The sequence below is a fragment of the Papilio xuthus genome, unplaced genomic scaffold (genome assembly GCF_000836235.2).
Source record: "Papilio xuthus unplaced genomic scaffold, Pxut_1.1 DF827461.1, whole genome shotgun sequence".
NCBI classification, from domain to species: Eukaryota; Metazoa; Arthropoda; class Insecta; order Lepidoptera; family Papilionidae; genus Papilio; species Papilio xuthus.
In genome coordinates, this window is record NW_013531188.1 from 2,149,221 (window position 1) to 2,173,784 (window position 24,564).

At 34.0% G+C, this 24,564-nt stretch overlaps 1 protein-coding gene across 13 annotated transcripts in view; it reads right to left on the reverse strand.

Annotated features, from left to right (window-relative positions):
* gish (casein kinase I gish) overlaps positions 1–24,564 on the reverse strand; it is a 36,519-nt gene that overhangs the window by 4,046 nt on the left and 7,909 nt on the right. For 9 of the 13 annotated variants that reach the window (XM_013314460.1, XM_013314459.1, XM_013314467.1 and 6 more), the window contains exons 4-12: positions 12,060–12,170; positions 10,449–10,612; positions 9,864–9,978; positions 6,040–6,159; positions 5,493–5,641; positions 4,943–5,113; positions 2,462–2,542; positions 1,230–1,355; positions 722–775 (exon numbers count right to left, since the gene is read on the reverse strand). In XM_013314460.1, the coding sequence (XP_013169914.1) occupies positions 722–775; positions 1,230–1,355; positions 2,462–2,542; positions 4,943–5,113; positions 5,493–5,641; positions 6,040–6,159; positions 9,864–9,978; positions 10,449–10,612; positions 12,060–12,170 (1,091 nt within the window). Of the gene's footprint in view, positions 1–721; positions 776–1,229; positions 1,356–2,461; positions 2,543–4,942; positions 5,114–5,492; positions 5,642–6,039; positions 6,160–9,863; positions 9,979–10,448; positions 10,613–10,958; positions 11,111–12,059; positions 12,171–24,564 lie in introns of all 13 variants that reach the window. The other 4 variants (XM_013314470.1, XM_013314469.1, XM_013314464.1 and 1 more) reach the window with 2 other exon arrangements.

The following is a 24,564-nucleotide window of genomic DNA, read 5'->3' on the forward strand; positions in this document are numbered from 1 at the left end:
GGTCAGTCACAGGAGCGGGAGGGGGGGCTCAGATTTTAGTCACGTAATCATTACTTGTTTTTTATTCATAGTACGTAATTCACTAGTATAATAATTTAAGAATGCATGCAGTCTTATGCTATAAAGAAGAGTATGAGCCAAATATTTTCTTTTCCAATTTTTACCTGTGAAATGATTAAAAATCATAATTACGAATTACTACGTAAAAACTAAAGGGGGGGGGGGGCTTGGCATATACGAGTGGTCACCGAGGGGTCGAAAAAACAAAAAAAATAGGTCACGTGGTCCCATACCACGTGACCTATTTTATCTTCCCTATGTAACAAGCAAATAAATTAAATGATATGAAGAATTGTTGACCATTAAATGTTATGGTTGATGAAAAATATGACAAATATGATAGTGATGAATAGAACACCCTGTAAATATATATCCAGATCAATAATATAGTAATATAATGATCGATTATATGTGCCATATATATATTCAATGGCAACACAGGCAACGGTGCAAAGCTATACAACCACTGAGCTTCAATAACAAAGCGTTCACCGTGAGTTTCCACTGCCGAAACATGTATATAAAACATATTGTTATCACTGTTTCTACAAATAGAATGAGAGGGATAGCAATATGTTTTCTTACAAATATTTCTGCAATGAAAACTCACGATCATGCAGACAGTCACAACAAGGATTGTCGCAAAATGTTCACAACTGACCGTGGAAACGGATCCGGGAAATTTCACATACCGAAAATGCTTATTCTTCAATAGCTAAAAAAAATAAATACACCAAAATATACATTTACGTGTAAAGGAACAAAAATTTAGATGCATCGAGAAACAAAAAAAATCATGCAGACACATAAAAAAGACTAATTGTTTTTTTTTTATTTCAAAGTACAAATAGTAAACTGGCGAATTATTATTTAATTTAAAAAGAAAACTGTTTATCTAACTGTAGTGCTAAAATATTTTTTTTCACATAAGTGCTAATATAAAGTAGCTGGAATAAAACACCGTAATAACGAGGTGGTTTATTGAGCAATAACTATAAAGAGTGAAAATTTTCATTGAAACCGAATCCCAATAGCAACTAGACTTTAAAATAATTAAAAACGAAGAGAAACAGAAATTATTAAAAACATGTTTCTGCTCGAAAATACTACCAAAAGATTAGAAACATGTTTCTACTCGTTTGGACATATAATATATGTTTGTTTCTCACCTGTACAGATCCATGCCGATCAGCTGGGGTCAAATGGCCTGCAGTTAGAGGCGTGGCTTTCCCGCTGTGAGGCCAGTTACCGCCAGTATTGGCGGTGCCACCCGTTCCAGTATCTTTAACGGCTCCCTTTAAATAAAAAACGGAACATATAAAAATTTTATCCTAACTGCTTTACAATTGAAATCTTTGAAACGACTATAAAGTTCTCTTATAACATTTTACTTGCTCGTTGGCCTATCCAGTTGGTACAACCACATATACAATTAACTTTACTATTCATTAGCATTTAACCATCACAAATAAACGCAACAAAAAAAATAAAACAAATGAATCACATAAATGTTACTTCTATAGCATCATTAAAATTATAAAAATAAAAATGGACAATAATTTTATAATCATTTCCAAAAAACCACAAACAATGAGACAAATGCAGACTAGCAATGACTGGCCATCAACAGATGTCGTTAGCTGACATTTTATAATGAAAATGACAATTCCATTAAAATCATGTTCCACATAATATGGAAAATATAATTTATGACATTTTCGAAATTACTTTAATTTAATGTTTTATTCTCCTATATTTACAAACATATAAAAACATATTTACATTTTTTGTCATATTCGCCTGTTTACTTTGGACAGAAGTAAAATATCATATTGATTAAATGTACGAATCTGTATGGACATTTACAGATGATGTGAAAAGCGAAGAAACATCATGTCTACACAAAAAGATGTTTGCTGTGAAGACAACAAAACAAAAACATTTCAAACCTCGACGTATATTAGGGCCGCCTCATCATCCTCATCCAAACCAACAATATAATCACACAACTCATCCTGCACCCACAAAAATACATAGTCAGATGACGTCACTAGCTTTAGACATTATCAATTAGAATCCTTTGACGCAAATGGCGCGCTTCCCTTACAAAGTCAAGTGTCAGAATGATTAGTGAGGGGACATAAACGACGACATTTTAGTAAGGCTAGTGTTGCGCCAGTACACTGGCACAGTGTCAGATTTTCTTCCTAACAATAGTATGCCTAATTATGTCACCTATCTGACTTTGTCAGAATTAATTGCTAGTGACAATAAAATCTGTCATGTAATAAACTTAATTAAAAATTGTAATACTCAGTTACAAATTGATTTAGCATTTTAACATAGAAATAAATAATAAAAATCATATTTTGTATGATATTATTTGATTTTAATAACTAACCTTGTGGAAAGGCTGATGTCGGTCGCGGTTGGGCGACACCACGATCTCGTGCCCAGTCTGGATTGAGCCCACCGGTGTTGACTGCAAGGCAAAACGATAAGTAAAAAAAAATATGCAAGTAAAAAAGTGAAAGTACAATATTTTTAACTAAAAAGAACCTAGTTTAAGATAACTAAATTACGTTACACATTTATAATGATAAGTTTAAAATCAAATATAAATTAATAACAATTTTACTACAGACTTTAACTAAGAACAACAATTCATAGAACTAAAGCAATTTTTTAAATTAAAAAATAATAGTACAAGACAGAAGAAATAACTCAAATATAACGCCATATTTTATAATAAAAAAAACTACCTTTTAATATGTAAAACTCTGTTGCATTCAACTGCATAAGAAAATACGATAAAAACGATAATACGGTTCAATAATTTATGTAAGATATAATATATAACTCTCACTCAAAAATACTTTAATCGTCACTAAAGAAGACCCTTAGTGCCTTTTTAGTTAATAAATCAATAAAATGCCTTAGTGATAATTAGTATATTATTCTGATTGTGTCAGTTAGTGATGTTTCAATTTAATCTATAAATCAAATTGTTGTACTAACCTTGTCAGATTTATTTCTGACAATATTAGATGGCGGTGCGTTGCGCAATATTCTCATGACGTGCATATTGGCGGGCTGACGTCGGCACAAAAGCGGTAAGCATGCGGCATGCAACATTCCCTCTTTATTGTTATACATAAACCATAACCCAACACATATACCATTCAACAAACATCAAGACACGAAAACAAAAAAAAAAACAAGTTGCTAAAAATATTATTTATAAATTAAGGAAACTAGGCTTTGCTTGTGACTTCATCCGCGCCAAATTAAAAAAAAAACATAGCAAGTAGTTTATGTATTCGACCAAACTATGTTCTATATCTGTGTTAAATTTCATCGAAATCCGTAAAACTGATTTGGACATCCGTAGTAACAAACACCCATACATACAAACTTTTGCATTTATAACATTCAAAATCGATATATCGGAAACGAATTTAAAAAATCGATGAATATTTTTTTATTCAAGAGTTTAATTCTTATTAATTGCATCAGATGTCAAAAAATGTCATTATAATACGTGTTTCGGCAGTGAAAACTCACTGCTAAAATATGAAGTCAACAATTTATCGATGTTTGTTGATATAGCAAACCTTTAAGTTAAAAATAAAAAGCCACAATAAAAAAATAAAATTAAAAAACACAACATTACACAGAAACACAATTTGTAAAGGGACAATGTTTATTTTTTAAAGAATACTATTAATAATAATAATTCCTATAAGTAACAAGTTTCTTGATATAAATGCCAATTTTATTCTAAATTATTATATTAGTAATAATTATTAGATAATTTAGTAATAACAAGAAATTATAAAATATTTGTTTTAAAAACCAATAACACCAAATATTTTTTACCTTAAGTCATAAAGTTAAGTAAATACAATGAACTTTTTGTTACGCTGAGTTTTGATTGTCACAATACATGTATAAAAACAATATTCTTATCCTTGTCTTTTTACGTCCGTCAAAAAGCAAGAATATTGTTCCTACATGTACAGCTATTACATAAATTTTTTCTATGATTTTATTTCTTTTATATACTTAACTGAACTTGTACTACGGTGTTTGCTTGTAAAAAGTTTAAATATACTATGAAATAGACAAAATAAACAACACTAAATAGTGTTTCAAAAACTAAAGAAATTAAATTAAATTTCAACATAAAGCTCATTGTAATATTGCTGGCAATTTAAAAAAAGAATAAAATAATGAAATAAAATTAGTAACTAATCATTTAAATGATAAAAATGTTTTTTTTTTTAATTAGTGATTATTGAAAGCGGTCAAAGATTAGTGAATTAACGATTTTATAAAGCAAAAGACCATTTATAAGGAATAAAATACATTGAACAATGTGAAATAAATAATGATACAATTTATTATGACGTCAGAGCTCTCGAATGTATTTTAATTGAATATATTATATTCGTGAGAATTATGAAAAGACATTGAATTAAAATTACTAAAAATACTTGGGGTCATGTGTTTTTTTGCTTCGTATTACAAAAATATTACCCAATCTAAAGATATTAACAAAATTACATTGATTGGATAATACTATTATAAGTAAAAATTTGAATAAGCTGAAAACTACCACAAGGACCCCGAGTAAAAAAAACTTTTGTCTATGAAATCAATTTGACAGTAATTTGACGGTGACAGATCAACTAGTAGGTAAATTCGAGTCTTAAATCAAAGTGGAATTTGCGAATGTGTCAAATCAAGGGAGTGCGTGGACTTGCGATGTTTAAGCGTGGGCTAGCATTGATAAAGCGTGGACTTGCGGTGTTTTAGAGTGGGCTAGTCGTTAGTGCGTGGGCTAGCGTATATTAAGCGTGGGCTAGGCGGTGTTGTTTACCATCGTCTTGCCGGTCCAGTCAAACTCGCCGTCATCTACGTATCCGCGTCTCTCGAACAGATCACGGAACATGCGCCGCAGCTGGTCGTAGTCTGGAGTCTCGAAGAAGTCCAGCCGGCGCACGTAGCGGAGATACGTCGCCAGCTCCTCGGGGTGACCTTCGCATAACACCTGAAAACAGTTATAATACATTTTACTATTCCTATTATTGACCGATTATGACTTTCACACTTAAATGAGCGTCTGTGGCTCATGGGTTAAGCACTTGACTGGCAATCTGCAGGTCCTGGGTTCGAATCCCGCCATATACCAATATCTTTTTCGATTTCCGATTTACATATGTACACTTATCCGACGTTCTTACTGCGAAGGAAAACATCGTGATGCAACCTGCACATATCTGAGAAGTAATTCAAAGATATGTGTGAAGTCAACCAACCCGCACTTTAGCCTAGTCACCTGTAACTTAGGGTAGGCTCAGATTCCTTAAGTGGGGGTATAGTGAGCTGATGATGACAGTTAAATGATTGTTTTTGGTCATGTAACTAACCTCAATAGGTGTTGCCCGTTTGGTATCGCCGATTTTTTGGTATCTCTCTTTAAGTGTATCAGCTTTTAATCCCTGCCAGGGTAAGGAACCACGTAAAAAATACATAAACATATGCCCGAGGGCTTCTAGGTCGTCGCGTCTCGATTGTTCTGGAAACATAATAAATTCATTAATTACTATGAAAATTGTGTTGTCAAAGTGTATTTTGTTTTTTTATTTGAAGTTTTAGACATTATTAGTTAGAATCATTTGGCGCGAATGGCACCCTTTCGTTACAAAGTCCAGTGTCAGACTGAATTGTGAGGGGACATAAACGTCGACATTTTAGTAAGGCTAGTGTTGCGTAAACATTGGAACATTTTCGGATTTCCTTCCCAACAGAAGGAACGCAATCCTTGGCGATATTCAAAGACAAAATTAACCTTTTTGAACGCCGTTTAATTTCTGCAGACATCTTAATCCATTTACAATTTGTTCTCGTAGACTATGACATGGGAAGCGTATAAATTATAATGGATAATATAGAGAAAGAGGAAAAATGTCTCACCTTTCCCTAAATGTGTATTTATTGACATGTATCTCGCGGTCCCGGTGAGCGACTTGTGCTCCCGATATGGGATATGTTTGTTTGTCTCTAAGTCTATATATTCTTTGGCCAAACCGAAATCTGAAAACAAAAAAAAATCAATTAAATATTAACTAAACAGTGCAGTTTTTACAAGCTTTTTTCTGTCATAAGTACTATGCATTTCAAACAAGAATATGCAAGATAGTGTAACACTATTGCGCATTGTGACGTCTTAGTTCAAAAGATAAGTCAGTAAAAAAATTGTTTTTAAATATTTATTTTTAATCCGAATCACTGTGTTCAAAATAAAACATAACATTTATTCAATCATTTTTTGAAGACTGTACTTTTCAAGACATTTTTGACAGATCGAGATCATTGACACGTATATTCTTATCCAAACCATACTATACACTTGTGGAAAAAAAACGAAATTAGTTGCCATATAACTAACTCCTGGAAGCTAAAAAAAACTAGAAATATGCCGTATATATAATTATCTCTGCTTACTCCGTAGGTTCGCAAGCGTAGTGATATCGCTTATTATTAATTTGACATTATATGTCTTTAACTTGAACATATATTTGCACGTGGAGTAAGTTCTCTTTGATTTATCTATTAATAGCTTATATTAAATCCAGCCGGGACGCCTCGGCGACGGATTGCGAGGACTTATCGGTCCCTAAGGCGTGGGCTAAAAGCCTCCCGCCTTATCTATTCTCATCACTTCAAATAACTTGAAAGGTATATTTAGCTTTGCTAGTCGTCATCGAAACCACAGAGGAATAAATCTTGACAAATAACTATAAAGTTTAATAAGACTTTTTATGATAAATAAAATAAAAAATGTTATTAAAATTGAACTTTTATTAGACTAACACAGAACATATTGTCATCCCGTTTATTTTGTTTAAAGTTAATTGAGACATCAATATGTTTTATACAGATATTAAGTCAGTGGAAACTGACAGCTACATTTACTGCAGTAAAAATATCTAGACAAAAAAATCAGATAAACTGTAAATTGTAACACGGGCGAGTCGAGGTGTAATTGTGTTACAGATTATGTAAAAAAAAAAGAAAGCGAATTGCATCATGACATTATCAACGGATCGACAGAAATGATTGTTTCCGTACATGTCTCAAATCATAGTTTCACGACGTTACTATTAGTATTTTTGAATATTTGTAGAAAGAGAAAAGAGGGAGACAAAAGAAAAAACTTCATCGTTGATATTTATGTACTTATTACGTCGAAAGAAAAGCATTAGTAGTAGGTTTTCATTGCCTAAACACAATTATATGGCTGACAATAATTAGACAAATATATACGCATAGAATCTAATCATCCAACCGAAATCATATAGCTGATTAGGCGTACATGAAAAGAAGGTAAAACTCCAATGCGAAAAAATAACGGATAACCTACGTAAGAGCCAACGTTAGCCTACTTTCACGTTCATATCTGAGGTTAATTAGCAATTTGGTCGTCCCGAATTATCCTCAGATCCACAGATGTGTCATTTACTAAAAGGTCAAGACATGAGATTTTTCTCAATCGACTTTTTCGATTTCTATAACATGATTGACATACAAATTATTAAACCGTTTATAAATAACTAGCTATCGTCCGCGACTTCGTCCGCGCGGAATCAAAGTAAATACCAGCTTGATACCTTTACGCGTTTTTCAGAAAAAGTCTTGACAGACAGACGGACGGACAATAAAATGTGATCCTATAAGGGTTCCGTTTTTTTTCTATGAGGTACGGAACCCTAAAAACTTTAAGAAGTAGCCTACCAGACTATGCTAAATTTCAGCGAGATCCGTTAACCGGTACGGGAGATATCTTAAACAAACATCCAGCCATCCATCCATCCATTTACAATTATCACGTTGTACCACCCTGGAAACTAAATAGTGCATTCAGCAAACCAAAAGCCGTTAACGTTTTGCCGCATTGTATTATACAAGACGCATGGAATCCTATGTTCCATGCTGCAGCTGAAAATCGGATTAAACTTTACACCGATGGAACGAATGAAAAAGTGTCAAACAGAAAATCAAACAGTGAACGTTACAGCATACTCCAAAAGGGGAAAATTTCAATTCAATTCGAATGCATTTTTAGGCTTGACGCTATAAGATCAACATTTTTATTTATTGCACCAAAGAGACGTGCGAAAATATAAAAAAGTCAAGAATTACAGGTACAACTGTCCCGTCCTAAACCGTGGATTACTACTACCGAAAGACTAGTCCAAAAACTTATTGTTATCTCAACTCATGTTTTTCAATGAGAATGAAGGGGAAGACAATATTTTTCTTAATGTGTTACAGCAGTGGCAACTCGGTAACCTGGTCCTTTTGGTCGTTTGCGACCTTTATTGAAATGAGGTCGTAATTGATTTCATCAATGCAAGAAAGACACTTCGTCCGTGGTCATCATCGCCAGTCGAAAATGGGACAATAAAAAAGAACGTTACTTTTTATTCACTTATAATATTAGTTCAGATATATTGAATTGTTACTGCAAATTTGCAACGTTATAGCGAATTCCGTGCACTATAACATTGTTATTCATGTTACCGAATCTGACGATTCTCACAGACAAAACAGCCTAAGAATGGACTAACATCGAAATATCTACTCATAATGGCACATGAACCCTAAGACCGTTGACCTCCGACAATAAGTATTTTTCTTTTTGCGGTTCTGCGCCTGAGCCCAAGTCTAAAATTCGGAGCTCATTCACCTCAACGGTAGATATAGAAATAGCCTAACTCATTTCCTAACAACCATCAAATCTCCTAATATACCGTATTTAACGTATTAATGAGTACCTTTCAATTTCAAGATCGTAGTTAGGGTAATTAAGTGACCGAAAGTAACCGTACTTATCCGAAAGTTTGTCAACCATAGTATACGTAATATAGAGAAACAGTACCGCTAACGTGCGGTTAGAGTACAGTGTGGTTTAACATGTGAAAGTAGTGTGAAATGCAACTATACAATGTGTGAAATGTAGCTATACAAAACATTAGCTTCCGTAACGATAAACGACTTGTAATAACCAAGATCCTAGACAGAAATACCATATATTATAAAATTCACTAGTCATTTAGCCTAAGGAATATGTGCAAAAAGAGCACTAACCAAGAATCTGTAGATGACGTTTCCTGTATATAAAAAAATACGAAAAATAACGGAGCCAAATGCATTACGGCATCTATTCCTTGTTTGAATGTCTTAAACAAAGCCTAAAATATAAAAAATCAAGCATATTTGTTGAAAGTTTTAAATAAAAAAAAAGATAATTTAAAAGAACGATTACATGTTACATTAAACATAAGCACCGTGCATTTATACTGCGGCAAACTTCATATAAAACTAGAGCAGAGAAAACATCCGATTTATCGCGCATAGCGAGATATTACGGTAACCCTTCCAGTGTCGAAACATTTGTACAACATCTCTAATAATAAAAGGCCTAATTAAAGTCCTCTTTCCCTTCCCAACCTTTTTTTTATAAGGAAAAGATGGGAAGTGGAAGTGGATTTTCCGGATAAGGGGATGCATGGAAAGGAAAAATATTCTCTTTCTGTGCATCCCCTCATCGGTCGACTAAAGGTAGGCAACGCATCTGCAACTGCGTAAGTATATGGGTAACGGTCGCTACGCCATTTCAACGATTTCAGGTGGCCGTTTGCTCGTTTTCCACCTTATGATATAAAAAGGCGTTAAGCAATGTTAACCAAAGGGATACGTTTTGAGACAGAAACAGTTCATAAAAATTCACTTACCAATGATGTGAATGACTTTTTCTCGTTTAGTGGATGCTCTACCTATTAAAAAATTCTCCGGTTTCACGTCTCGGTATATGAGGTGCCTCGTGTGGACATACTCGATGCGGTGCAGCTGGAAATTACACATTCACAATATAGTATAAGAACAATAACCTAAGTTCAGTAGAGGGAATATATTCACTATTGTAACCTTTTTCATTTATCTAGCTTATAAAAATAATGTTCATATATTATTTTTTCACCGACATTTGACAAAATATGTAAAAAAAAACAATAACAGTAACAGGGTAGTGAGTTACTACAATTATACCTTTGGTTCAACTCGCAACAATGTATTCTGTCCGGCCTGAAGGATAATAACGAGTCGTCATCCGGCCCCTAGTTAGAATAACTGGCTACAAGAATCTTGTATCATCTATTATAGGTTACTTCTTACAATTTAATAAGAGAACATACTTATACTTGACAGTATCTACAAAATTATTTGTACAGTCACGCGCTTAAATTTTATTTTGATTTCTTAAAAATAAAAATTTTAATAAGCATTTGTGCGCGACTGTACCAAACTAGTGATGTACTTACCAACTGCATGGCGATCATTAATACAGTCTTTAGAGAGAATCGTCGGCCGCACAGATCGAAGAGATCCTCCAGCGACGGACCCAGGAGCTCCATCACGAGGGCATTGTATTTACCGCACGGCCCGAAGTAGTACACCTCGGGGATACCTTCCGCTGTCGACGGGGCTGAAGGACCACGGCCAGGGGACAAGGGAACGGATAGGAGAGGAGGGACGTAATAAATTAGTACTCACGTTAACAACGAGCATTGCTCTCGCTTGCACACCTGCTCGACACAACACAATACCCGATAAACGATTAAAAAAAAAACAGGTCAAAGCGCAAGAGCATTGCTACGACAAACGAATAGAATAATAAAACAGTCAGCAACCCGAATTAACATCCATGATCACAGGTTGCGTGCCCTCGCGAGATCCGAAAATTTTATCACAATCGTATATCGGTTACGGTGTTGTGTCTATAAAACAATCACCTAACTACGTTAGTACCAATGGTGGCTGATGGCACTTACAAGTTGCATTGCTATCAATAGAACCGTCTTGAGCCGGAACCTTCGGCCGCAATGAACAAAAAGATCTTCTAGCGAGGGCCCTAACAACTCCATGACCATGGCGTTGTATCGGCCGCCACATGTTCCCAAGTAGTACACTTTTGGTATTCCCTCTAAGATACATATTAATATCAATGTAACCAAAACTACTAAATTCATAACTATGAAATACGTTTACGAGGGTATAAGTGAATTAGACTCAATAGTAAATATCTCGTGATGTTACAATAATTAAGAATCTGTTTTCCTATCTGATATCTTATACATTTCTTTGAGTATGGCTTTTATTCATGAACATAAAGATCGCTTACATATCTTTTTTAATTAATCTCATATCAAATGACGTACAAATGTAAACAAAAAACGTTTTCGATGTCACTTTTATTTAAATGAGATAAAACAAAGTCTATAATATCTCGGTTATGACATATTTTTATTGTTCTACAATAAACCTATCTTAGGTAGGTTTCCACTAGTAAAAGACACGTATAAAAACATATTGTCATCTCTCCCATTCTATGTAAAAAAAGAAGAGATAACAATATTTTTTTACAAGCATTACAAGACTATGGAAATTTACGGTAAAGCACGCAATACCGTTGTATGTCTAATATTTCGTCACTGGCGTAAAAAAAATCGTCACACAAACATATTGCATGTTACTCAGCTATGCTAATTGGCGTGCATATAAACAATTACCTGTCGTTAGCGGCCTTTGACTACGAGTTACGAGTACTCTATGAAAGTTACGTGATGTACAGTCGCTTGCAGTATACTCTTTGTAAAGAATTAAATTGAGGATTTATTGTCAGTTATAGTAGAAAAGCTATAGAAGTACAGCTAGAAAATAAACTAGAGCAATGGTGGTACATATTTTTCCTTTACACACCATTTTATCACCATTGAAACGTTAAAATTGCAAAATTGTTTTTGCAAGTTGTATTTACATCAGTACCAGCATAATATTCAGCTTAGTCTTCGTTTTATTTATTAAGAACTTTAGTACGTATTATTTATGTATGCGACTGTACATTACGAATGTTACGTCCATGTAATACTCACCGTGCGTGCCTAGTAACTTGTAAAATCGGTACTCTAGATGTAGTTGTGGAGCCTTGGACTTCATAGGCTCCATCTTAATCGCTACATGTTCATTGTTGTAGAGGTTCTTCCCTGGGAACAAAAAAAACAGCAATATTACACAAACGTCCTCTCTATAACGTCGTTAAATACTGAATTTATGGACGTGACTAATCAACTACATTAAGGCGTTTGTACACAAAGACGGATACATTTTACTATTTTCTTAGATAAAGAACGCGCGGTGAAGAGACTTACTATACTAAATATTACTAGCTTGCCATGTCTGGCATTCCGTGCGGAGGAAGGAGAGGAATTTTTCTTCTTAATTGTATTGTAGTCTGAAAGATTGTGTTCAACATCCATGCCAAATTTCGTACAGATCCATTAAGCCTTTCTGGGGAAACCTTCAAGCATCCATCCATACATCTAAATGTTTACGTTTATAATATTTATAAAATGAATGTGCATAAATATCAGTCAATATCATCACCATCCTTAATTCCATAAAAGGAAAGCATTATCTACCATCGGCTTAACATTGTAATTGATAAAATTAAAATCGAAACACATTTCTACGTAACGTAACGTAACCTTTCATAACAATGCCAATCATTGAATTGATAAAGACGTGATTAATTTCTCTGCCATGTTTTGTTTATAAAAGAGTACGCGGAAAGCTGTGGAATACTATGATTTCTTTCTCTTTGTTTCGTATTCAGAAACACATGTGAAATACGTTTACCTACTATCTTACTAATATTATAAATGCGAATGTTTGCACGGATTGATGAATGGATGTTTGTTAGAAGATATCTCTAGATCGGCTGCATGGATCTCGCTGAAATTTGGGATAGAACATAGTGTGGAAGAACAGATAGTCTACAAATTTTGTTTGTTTTTTAATTCCGCTCGGACAGAGTCCCGAGTGACAGCTACTAAAATTATAAAAATAAAATATTCAATGGTTTGTTCCTGATAAACTGAAAAAAAATTAAAGCGATTTTGTGGTTTAACTTTTTTTACTTTCATCACGTTTCCTTAGCTATAGCCCTAATAGCTTTATAGCATCTTCGCATTTGGTGTGGAACGGTCTTAACACTCAACTACTTTTGAATATCAACACAGGTTTATTGTGCGATGCTACTGGAGAGTGTCGAGACGGTCGTTAAAAATAGCTGTAATAGAACGTAGGTATACGATACCGGGTTATATGTCCAAATAAAGTCCTCTGTTGTATATAACATCAAATCAAATATTTGTTATGTTCCTTCGAATAAATAAATTAATTATGATTTATTCTACTGTTTTTCTCCTATATTCATATTAACATGTAAAGCAAAAACTTTAACCCCCTTTTGAAGGAATTTGCAGACACGAATGAACATAATAGTCAAGGTGAAGGCGGAAAAGTATTAACATAAAGAAAGCTATTTATTAAAAAAAAATCGAATTACGTTCAATTTTCGAACAATGGACGACCACCATTTTTAAATAGATCACATATGATATCGATTAAACAAGCATAGTTACTCATGACGACCATAACTAATTTTATTTCTTCTACTTCGTCTACGTCTCACTACGTTAAAATTATTCATGATCGACAAGGTTACCACTATTGTGAATTATATAGAGCCATGACAGCTGAATAACCTAGTACTTAAGTTTCCATAAAACGGGAGAAACTCAAGGTCCATCGATCCCTCACTCAGATAACTAACGAATTGCAGTATTTAGCAGTTATTTTGATGCAATTTTTGATTATATGTGTAATCCTAAGATAGTTTGGAATACATTAATCTCTTACTCGCGAATGTATTTTCATGAGTGATAAATAACGTCGATTCAATGATAAAGTTCCTCATTATCATTAATTGATAATTATTTTATCAACTACCAAACCAACACAATAGCCTATAAACATACGTAACTCTTCATTAGCTTAACAAAGTTGTATGCGGTAGAAACAAGTTGAATCATATAGTCATATTTTTCTCCTTTATAGAGATTTCTCATTAATCCGAGGTTCTTGGTTTGGAGTATTCTCCCCTATCCAGGTTCGACTGCCGGAATTATTGTACATTGTTATCCTTGTTTTTTTTTTAAAGGAAACAAAAGCGACGACAATATTATAAAGCCGGCTACACACCTTCATTTTAACTACAATTATAACTAAACAGCTGGACTATACATTTAAAATTAATATCTTAATATTTTTTTTATTCTTTATCCTTGCCATTATTTTGATGTAATAAAAGTTGGGTAAACTGGTTGTAACACGTTCCTGTGAAGCTATCGACAGTGGCATGTCTGACGACAAAACTAGTTCACGTTATAACGTCACGGCTATAGATACGCGTATAATTGTTTTCTTTCTGTATAAAGAAACAGTTTTAAGCACGTAAGTTCAAGCTAAATGAAAGACCTCAAAAAACGATCGTCAGAAGCCATATTTACATTCAATTGAGGTCACCGAGTTCAAATTCTAGTTTCTAAATTATAAAAATATGACAATTCACTACTACTTGGAGCTGGTAATTAAATAAAGTAATTTGGTATTTAAAAAAAAACGACCGGTTAATGTTAAGCATTGCAATTCCGTTCAAATATTTCTTAGTAAAATCGACGCCTGAATCACACGTTAGGGAGATCTCGGGTCAATGACATTGTGACTAATCACAACGCTCTATGCGACTGGAGAATGCTATAGTTCCGATCGATGGTAACGATGGAATCGTAAAAAGTGGCGCATTACATTTTATTTAATTTATTTTTGTTGAAATCTAACAACCCTTAAGTCTTCTGAGTAACCTAAGTTTTTATTTACAAGAAAAGGAGGCAAACGAGCAGCGGGAAAACCGATATGTTCATCGACGCGCATGGACATCAGCAATATCAGAGGAACCGTAGATGCGTTGCTGGCTTTTGAGATGGTGATACGCTCGCTTCTTGAAGGACCCTAGGTCATGTTAAACACTACACTTTTTATGAAAACCATAGTTAAATACGTTAAATAGTTTTTGAGTTCATGACAGAAAAGCTGACTAATTTTCGTGAACTCAAAAACTTACATGTAAAGTCTGTTATTGATTTTTAATATACTATAACGAGTCAGTTACATTGATATAATCGTGTCTTGTGTATTAGTGACGAAGTCAGTAAAACTATAAGGATAGTTTATTCACGTCTTCATAAATTGAACGATCAAACATTCCTTGTTTATTTACGAGTCAAGTTAACTCGAGATTTTTCTTGTATTCAAATGCTATTTAATATTGATCGCATGACTTATTTATTCAATTGTAGAATATTGTTTTTTTAAGCAATGCATTAAAAATAAGGGCAGCAAAGTGACGTCTAACCGAGACCTGTATTCGACGGTATGTAAGTAAAATAAAATATTCAAAAGGTATAGTCCGTCCCTTTCCTTCTTTGTATTTGAACAACATTTTAGTGCGACTGAATCCTTACGTGTACAAAGTCTATGATGGTGGTACAAATTAAATTTATATTGTTTATATACAGAACATTACGTGATGTGTTTATAACTTCTCAGACTTCATAAAATTACGTAATACAAACATACCAATTCGAAGTGATACTTTATACTAAACCATACTAGACCTTCGGTCGTCGAGGATCGGTGGCTCAGCATTTGACTTGCAATCTGCAGGTCCTGGGTCAAATCCCGCTATGTACCAATGTGTTTTTCGATTTACATATGTACATTTATCCGACGTTGTTACGGTGAAAGAAAACATCGTGATGCAACCTGCACATATCAGCAAGGGAAATGTGTGAAAGTTTTCTGGGTAAAAGCGCACGCGGGGCTGGAGGGAAACGAACGAGCAGACGAACTCGCGAAGGCGGCCGCAGACGGGATGAAGACCAAGCCTAATTATGAAAGGTGCCCTGTTTCATTTGTCAAGCGACAGATTCGTCTGGATGCGCTTGACAAATGGAACAGGCGTTATATGGAAGGAGTCACGGCCTCAACGACGAAGCTATTCTTCCCCGATGCCGTAGCAGCCTACCCTACAATCCGGAGCCTAGAGTTGGACCCCGTGCTGGTTCAAGTTTTAACCGGGCACGGGGGGTTCTCCGAATACTTGCACAAGTTCAAGGAATTTTAACTTACTTTGTATTTTATCATGTATTTTTAATTTGTATTTTAATCTGTATTTTTAAATTGTAATTTTAAATTGTTTTAATTAGTAATTTATTTCAATGAAAAATGTAAATAGCGTAAGAAAAAATCGAAAACTTTAACATTCTGAAAAACTTATTTAAATAAAGACAAAAAAGATTCCGTACCCCAACGTCCCTGATCCTCATGTTAGGGGAACGAGAGGGCGGCATAGCGCCGCCCAATAAAAAAAAAAAAAAAAAACCTGCACATATCTGAGAAGAGATGTGTGAAGTCGAACCCGCACTAAGCCAGCGTGGTTGACTCTGGCCTAGTCACCCCTGACATAGGGTAGACTTCGAGACCATCAGTGGGGGACGTATAGTGAGCTAATGATGATACTAGACCTTAGTACAAAATATTTCCCCTGTCTAAATACGCATTCGTCACTTGCATTTTTAATTTAAAGGGTATGTATGCACAATGTAAAAGAAAATCTAATGCTTAAATAAATGTTTTTGGAGAGAATTCAAGGTATATTTGGTAGTTGAATCTCACGTCTAAAGTAATCAATATAACAATATTTAAAACTAGCTGTCGCCCACGGCCAAATCCGCGCGTAGCTAAAGAAAACTAAATTACTAGCCTATGTGTCCTTCCGGACTATGCTCTACATCTGTGCCAAATTTCATCAAGATCCGTTGATCCATTCTGAAGTTACCTTTAAACAAACATCCATCCAAACATTAGCATTTATATTAGCAAGAAGTAAGATTTTACAATACACGATAAATGTTTTGAACTTTTATTGAACCATAAACAACGTAGTAATATGGCACTCTGACCGCTTAAGTGTAACTTGCTACTTCCTGCATAGTTAATATAGAGTAAGTGTTAAATCCGTTTATGAAATGTTTAACAACATACATTTATTACCATGAAGTGACTAACCTAACTTCGATAAGGTTGGATAAAATGTTTATGTTATCAATTTGAATCTATCTATAATAATAAGAGTAATCTTATCTTTGTAATCTTACTAATATAATGTAATAATTTGTTACCTCGTAACTCCAGAACAGCTGAATGAATGTAATTGTTAAGAAACAGATACAAATTACAGTCTGAAATAGCACACTTTTTTTAGTGTAAATTGCACGCGTTCGTAGTTGCGGGCGACAGCTAGTGAGCCAGCTATTTATCTTACTAATATTATCAACACGAATGTTTAGATGGATTGATGTTTGTTTGAAATTATTTCTGGAACCGCAGGATGGATAACGATGAAATTTTGTATGGATGTAAAATATATTCTGGAAGTACACATAGGCTACATATTAAGTTTCTTTTTTATTCTGCACGGACAGAGTCTCGGGCGACAGCTAGTGTTACATAATTTAAAGAAGATAAAGACGACCTGGGTCACAATTGTGTATTTTACGGAACTAAAATTTGGACAGTCGGACATCAGCTGGATACTTGAAAGTACCAACACAATAGTAAAGAATCGTCGGGTTCGTGTCACCTGACAATTGGATGGACTGACCTATTGTCCCTTTACGAGCAAAGATATCAAATTGTGTCACTTTAAAATGAACTTTATAATAATGTATAAAACGATCAATTTAGTTACTACAAACAAAACTTTAAAAATATCAAGATTGTTTTCGATATAATGAGTAAAGGAGGTCTTTAGGTCACTGAAGTGGACCGTCTGAAATAAAATTCTTTGTTAAAAATTTGTGCCTTTTTCAGTGTAGTTCGTTCGTCATAAAACAGGTTGTATATATTTTATGGTTTTAACACTTACAAAATTAATTAAAAAAGTAACAAAATATCGATTTAAAAAAGTCTCAAGTTTTGTTTCTACTAATCTCGTATTTTTTCGAATATAGTTAAAGAGCTCAATCAAGTCGGAATTGATTAACATACAAGTTTATTGTATATTTCTTGTTTTATGTTTTCGCATAGTTCGTAAACTTTCTATGGATCTGTGCATAAATTCGGTCGATGGAACGATAAGCTGTAAGTGGCTTAGTGCGAATACTTCTAACCGTATAGCACGCTACAGTTTCACCTTGTCCGTTTGTTCGGGTCAAGGTTTCCTAATTATTAATTTGATAATCAAGCACCCAGTAGTCTAATATGATATAATAAATTCAACAATAACTACATTTGAAAAACCTCCATTTATCTGCTTTCAAAGGACAAAAGAAAATGTGTAAGGACACAATCAAACATTCTCTAGTTTACCCTTGTGCCAGTTCTTCTATTTTAGCTCTGTAGTACAGTCAGCTGCATAAATATGTATACATTTACAAAACTAGAAATTTGTATACACCTAAAACATACGTATTCTTCATTAGCATGAATTCATAGTCGGCAGCATAAGGAGAAATACATGTGTACATATTTTTGAATCCGAAAGCGTATACAACTTTCTGACACTGTATATACATATTTATGCAGCTGACTGTACATCGATCGATACTAAAGATGGTAACCGTGAATTTTTAACTATCACACTTGTATGCGAACATTATTATCTATCTCAAAGAAGCGATAAGGACGGTAAAGTTGTAACACAAGTGTTAGGGCAATGTGTCGTTATGTCGTCGTATGAGTACAGGACACGTGTTAGGCTTAATGTCATTTTCTGTGACGCTAAACAGAATCCAATTCCCCCGTAGTTCAAACAAGCAGCCATACAATGTCAGCGCTACGACGATAGGAAACCTTATTCTATGGTAATAACACTTACTTTACCAAGAGGTCACCTTACTAATGAATTAAGTGCTTAAATCTAATTTATCTTACAAAACATAACGAAGTATTACAAGTATTTTGTTTTTAAGAACAAGTAAAAACACAACTGACTAGAAACTAAACGAACTTAGAAAATCCTAGGAAGATCCAGATGATGATGGTTTAGACGGATGTTAGTTTGAAGATATATTCAGAACGGCTGAACGGATCTTGATGAAATTTAGTATACATATAGAACATAGTCTGAAAGAACATATGGATTACTATTTTTATACTTAATCGCTAGCGACAGTTAGTGATTTCTCAATGATTGTGTGAAGCCGCCTATAATGTATTTATTATATATGATATGTGTTCAAATGTGTTCACAGATAGGTTTTACTAAGAACTGAATATCTTATCAACCATTAACCTGAGTCATAATCAAAAGACACCTGCAAACATATATTACGGTATACCATTATTTTTGATGTTCATAACCTTTGACTTCCTCCTTTTTTCCCTTACTTAAGCGCTCGTTAACTTTATAAAAGCGAGCAACGCACCTGCGTTTCTTTTACTTGCGGATGTTAATGGGTCAGCGAGCTTTTACCTCAGGTAAGCCGTACCTCTTTCTTCCATAACAATAAAATACTTACAACTAAGTAATGTAATCATCATCTTCCTGCCTTCAATACAAAGGGTTAACACAGTATGTTCTACTTTTCCATACATCTCGTTCCGTTATATCTGAATTTACTGCCTTACGCATATCCTCTTTCGCACAATCCATACACACTGCGGTCGTCAAAGAGATGTGGCAATCAAGTTTTATTATTGTTTAACATTAATTACATATTACTTCTTTACATCCGTGTTGATTACTTTTCTGATTAAAAAGTAACACCCTTAGGTTTTACTGTAGGGATAAACAAGAGAGGTTTTTTATGACTTCTCGAGCTGTTGCATTTTGAGTTTTCATTGGCAAATACAAATACAAAAACACATTGTTCTCATTATTAGTAAAAACACAGATGTTACAGCTATGCTTTGGTTTATATTAATCTATATTTGTAGGATATCCTAATAAAGAAAATGACTAACACTTATTAGACAGGGATTTACCTATTTATTACGTAAAAGTATGAAAATAAATGAACATTCACATTGTCACAATTCCAGTTTTTACTTGAGCATTTTTATCTTATCACAAAATGTAATCATTAAACGTCACACTGAGTAAATTTATTAGTGACCTACACAACTTTTTGATTTTCTTACTCTCTGTGTATTTCTTAGTAGATAAAAATATTCCACTTTATTAATACGGAAATTAAATCTTACTAATATTATAAATGCGAATGTTTAGATGGATGGATGGATGTCTTTTGAAGGTATCTCCAGAAAAGCTGTATGGATCTCGTTGAAATTTGGCAGAGATGTAGAACATAGTCTGGAAGAATACGACGGCTATTAATTAAGTTTTTTTTACTAGCGCGCGGACGGCGCCACGGGCGACAGCTAGTCTAACCTAAATGCTTTTACACAACAAACAAGCGAATTAAATTACGCTTTTAAAAATAAATATCAAAACAAATTTGATAAATACTTTGTTATGTAATATATTGCAGTCTTATGGATCTGAATATCCAATTTGATTTCGTAAACAATACAAATTGAGGTGTCTCGTTGCATCGAAACTAATCTGCAAATAGACCTTGCTCCGAATTACAAGAGTTCAACGTTACTCGGTCAATTGTCAACTGGAATGAAATGCGACATTGAACGCCTTGCAGCTAAAGAAATTCAAGATCTAAATTAAGAGATGTATGCAATAACAAGATAAATAAAACATTCAGAGTAAAATATCAAAAGTAGCTATTACAATGATACACTATATTTCAATGTTGAGTAATAGTAAAAAAATAGCAGTATTATATTATATATTTTTTAAACAAGTGAGACAGAGGAAAGCCAAGGTTATAAACATCATATCTTACTATGAAAACTTTAATGGTTGGATGGATGTTTATTAGTAGGTATCAGCAGAACGGCTCAAGGGATCTCAGCGAAATTTGGCACGGATGTAGAACATAGTCTGGAAGAGCACATAGACTCCTAAGTTTTTTTAATCGCGGACGGAGTCTTGATCTACAGCAATTTTATAATTTTAGCATGAAATGAAGTTGTTTAGTGAGCGAAAAACAATTCAGAGGAAAATAAAGGGGCATACGCAATGCACGCATACGCAAAATAATTAATGTTAATGAACGAACAACTGACAATCCAATCGCATACACGCACGCGTAACTCCCCTCATATAAAGGGTGTACAAAATCGATAAATTGTGGAATACTGACACTTTTTTTAATATCTGCTGAGCGTAAGTTACTAGATTTTAAAAGAGTATACTTTACAATGAACTAGCTGCCGCCTGCAACTCCGTCCGCGCGCAATAAAAAAATATAGCCTATGTGTTCTTCCAGACTATGTTCTATATCATCAAGATCCGGTGAGCTGTTCCGGAGATACCTTCAAACAAACATCCATCCATCCATCCAAACATTTGCATTTATAATGCTAGTAAGACAGTTAAATTAACTACTTATAGAATTAAATTGATCTATCGAACAATGTAAAATCGCCGACCATACCATCGATTACATTCACGCGAACACGCGCAGAATTTACAATCAAGATTATGCAAAAAAAAAATCAACAGTTCAACGTAATGAACTGCAGTTGAAAGAATAAATCCACCACGACTTTACACCCAATGGACAGAGACAGACGTCTAAAGTTTAAGTGAGAAAGAGACAGCAAATTGTATTGGAAATAATTAAATGATCCACATAAGTGTAGATTTAGTTTGAGAAACGTACACTAAGTGGCGCCCTTGTATGACTTACACTGATAACATCAACATATTGCAGATATTTTCTAACTGCTGAAAACCAAATCCAGTAAGTACGCTAGTTAACATTTCTCTCATCACTAAGTTTAGTAGCATTTTAAAAACATTCACAGAAAAGATATCTCATACTATGTAAGCTAAGAAACAATAGCATATTGTACAAAAAGACGTGAGCGTTGCATAAACCGCCGCTTCTAAATACATTTTACAACACACGTAATAAAGCAAGTCGAGACACAATACAACGCGGGACACGCTCCATTCTCACCTTCATTCAAATCCATCCACTGGACTCAAATATTACAATAAGAACCCTTCACTAATGAACAATTAAGTGAGAGTTGACAGTATCTCACACATGAAAAATAAAACATTTTTGCCATCGAGTATTAATTAGTAAAGTTCATAAGCCTGGTTTACTCTAAGCCAGTACAGTAAGACAGTGGCGCACGAAATCTGCGCTGTAGTACAAATGGCATAATAAAAACAATAACTGGCGTCAGAGAATGCATAAAATACATGCCAGACCAGCGTTACTGTCCTATCGTACTGACATAATGTAAACCGGCGTTATATCATCAAGGAAATCTTGAGGAAATTATAGTACTGGACTGAATTTAAAAGAACTGGACCACGGGACATTGCAATTAATGAGCATATTTTTGTTATAAGAGGTAAACACAAACAAGGCAGGTTTGGTTAAACACAGCTTAAATATTGACTAGACATGGTGGTAAGAAATGCTGAGAAGTTTAACATTTTTTAGGTATTCTATATTTCAGGAATGTTATTCAGTGATAGTGACAACTTATTAATTCCGCAAGATCAGTTAATTACATTCGTGCGAGCGAGCGCGCCCGATGACCTCACCTTTGTAACCGAGGAAATGGGATAGTGGATGTTAACTGGACTGAGAATATTGGGTTAGAAGTTTCTTGACATTTTTTATGATGACACAATATAGATTCACAATACTCAAAGTGAAATCAGTATGAAAATGTTTACTTTACTCTACTCGTTTATCGGAGGTTCCTATTGGTTTCATCATTCTGCTTCTATGTAAGATAATCTTACTAATATTATAAATGCGAATGTTTAGATGTTTATTTCAAGGTATCTCCAGAACCGCTGTACGGATCTCGATGAAATTTAGCATATATATAGAACATAGTCATTAACAACACATGGGCTACTAATAATGTTTTTAATTTAGCGCGGACGGAGTTGCGGGCGACGGCCCGTATATCAATAACGTAAATCAAAAGTTTTAGAATCACCTAAACTTTGTTCTTTACGTGATTTATATAATACTCATATAGGCTAACTCTACCAAAGTGCACCTTTTAGGGTTCCGTACCTCAAAGGAAAAAAACTGAACCCTTATAGGATCAATTTGTTGTCCATCCGTCCGTCTGTCAAGACCATTTTTTCTGTAATAAGTTTGTTGAGGGGTTGACTTTCATACGAATAATAATAATAATAATAATAAAGCCATTTATTTCCTTACAGATAAATCATACAATAAAATTTATAACTACTTTTTTTTTTTTTCATACGAATACGAAAATATAATTGTAGCATGGAACGTGATACAATAATTATCCAAATCTAAATAAAGGGACGTGTAATAAATATGAAAGATCGACGGCGTGCCTCGTAAAGTATCCATTGAGGTTGCGTCGTCGATGTATGTCAAGTGCATTCGGCGGACACCCGTGACTCAGTTTACAACGCGAGTGCGTTTGAGCGAGACTTCAAATAAAATATCTATACTGAGAATATTTTTAATAAATAATATTTTAAAGCCAAACAACATCGTTGACTGTATGGTTACAACAGTAAACTTAAATCATTAAAAAGACTTTCGGAGCTCAAAACATTATGTTAACGGGATCCAATCACTAAATTCCATGTCTTACTGTGGGTTTCTAAGACCAAAATCCACGTTTAAAACATACTGTTATCTCTGTTTTGTCAAAGATGATGACAAAGAAGACGATATGTTTTATACAGAGACTTTGGTCCGAAATCAATGGTGAGTTTACTTCCCCTTTTAAGACATTATGCTGAAGTTATTTTATGTTTAACTAAGACAGTCCGACGAAGCATACCAATCCCAATCAAACATCATTACTTCATTTCTTACCATAAAACAATTTAGACTAGATAAGTTAACAATGAAACGACCATAATGCGCAAAATGCATTACCTTTTTGGGTCAGGTAAAAATAACGGTCATGACTACACATACGATTCATCTCAAGTATTGCAAGGCATTCAAAATCGTGTGCCTCATTTCCGCAAACTTACATTCTAATATTAATTTGAACTTCAGAGAACAATATAAATGTAAGAGGTGTTTTTTCTTATTTTTTCCGGTTTTATCGCGAGGTGAACAAAACACAACAAACGTAAGGTCTTTATCCTCCAACGTAATGTGTTGCATAATTTGCATTACTTCATTCAATAAGAAATACACGATTTTAAAAAAGTTCATTAAATATTAACATGCAATAGATACATTAACTTAGACATAACTTAGTCATTGCAGATACTTCTCATAGCTCTATTATTTCAAGGTTAAAATGAATATATAACTTAAGTTAACATAGACCGTTAGTTACGCGAACATCATAACAGTTTCAATAATATTTTAGATTAATAATTTGGAACTTTTTGCTCTGCAAACATTCCACACT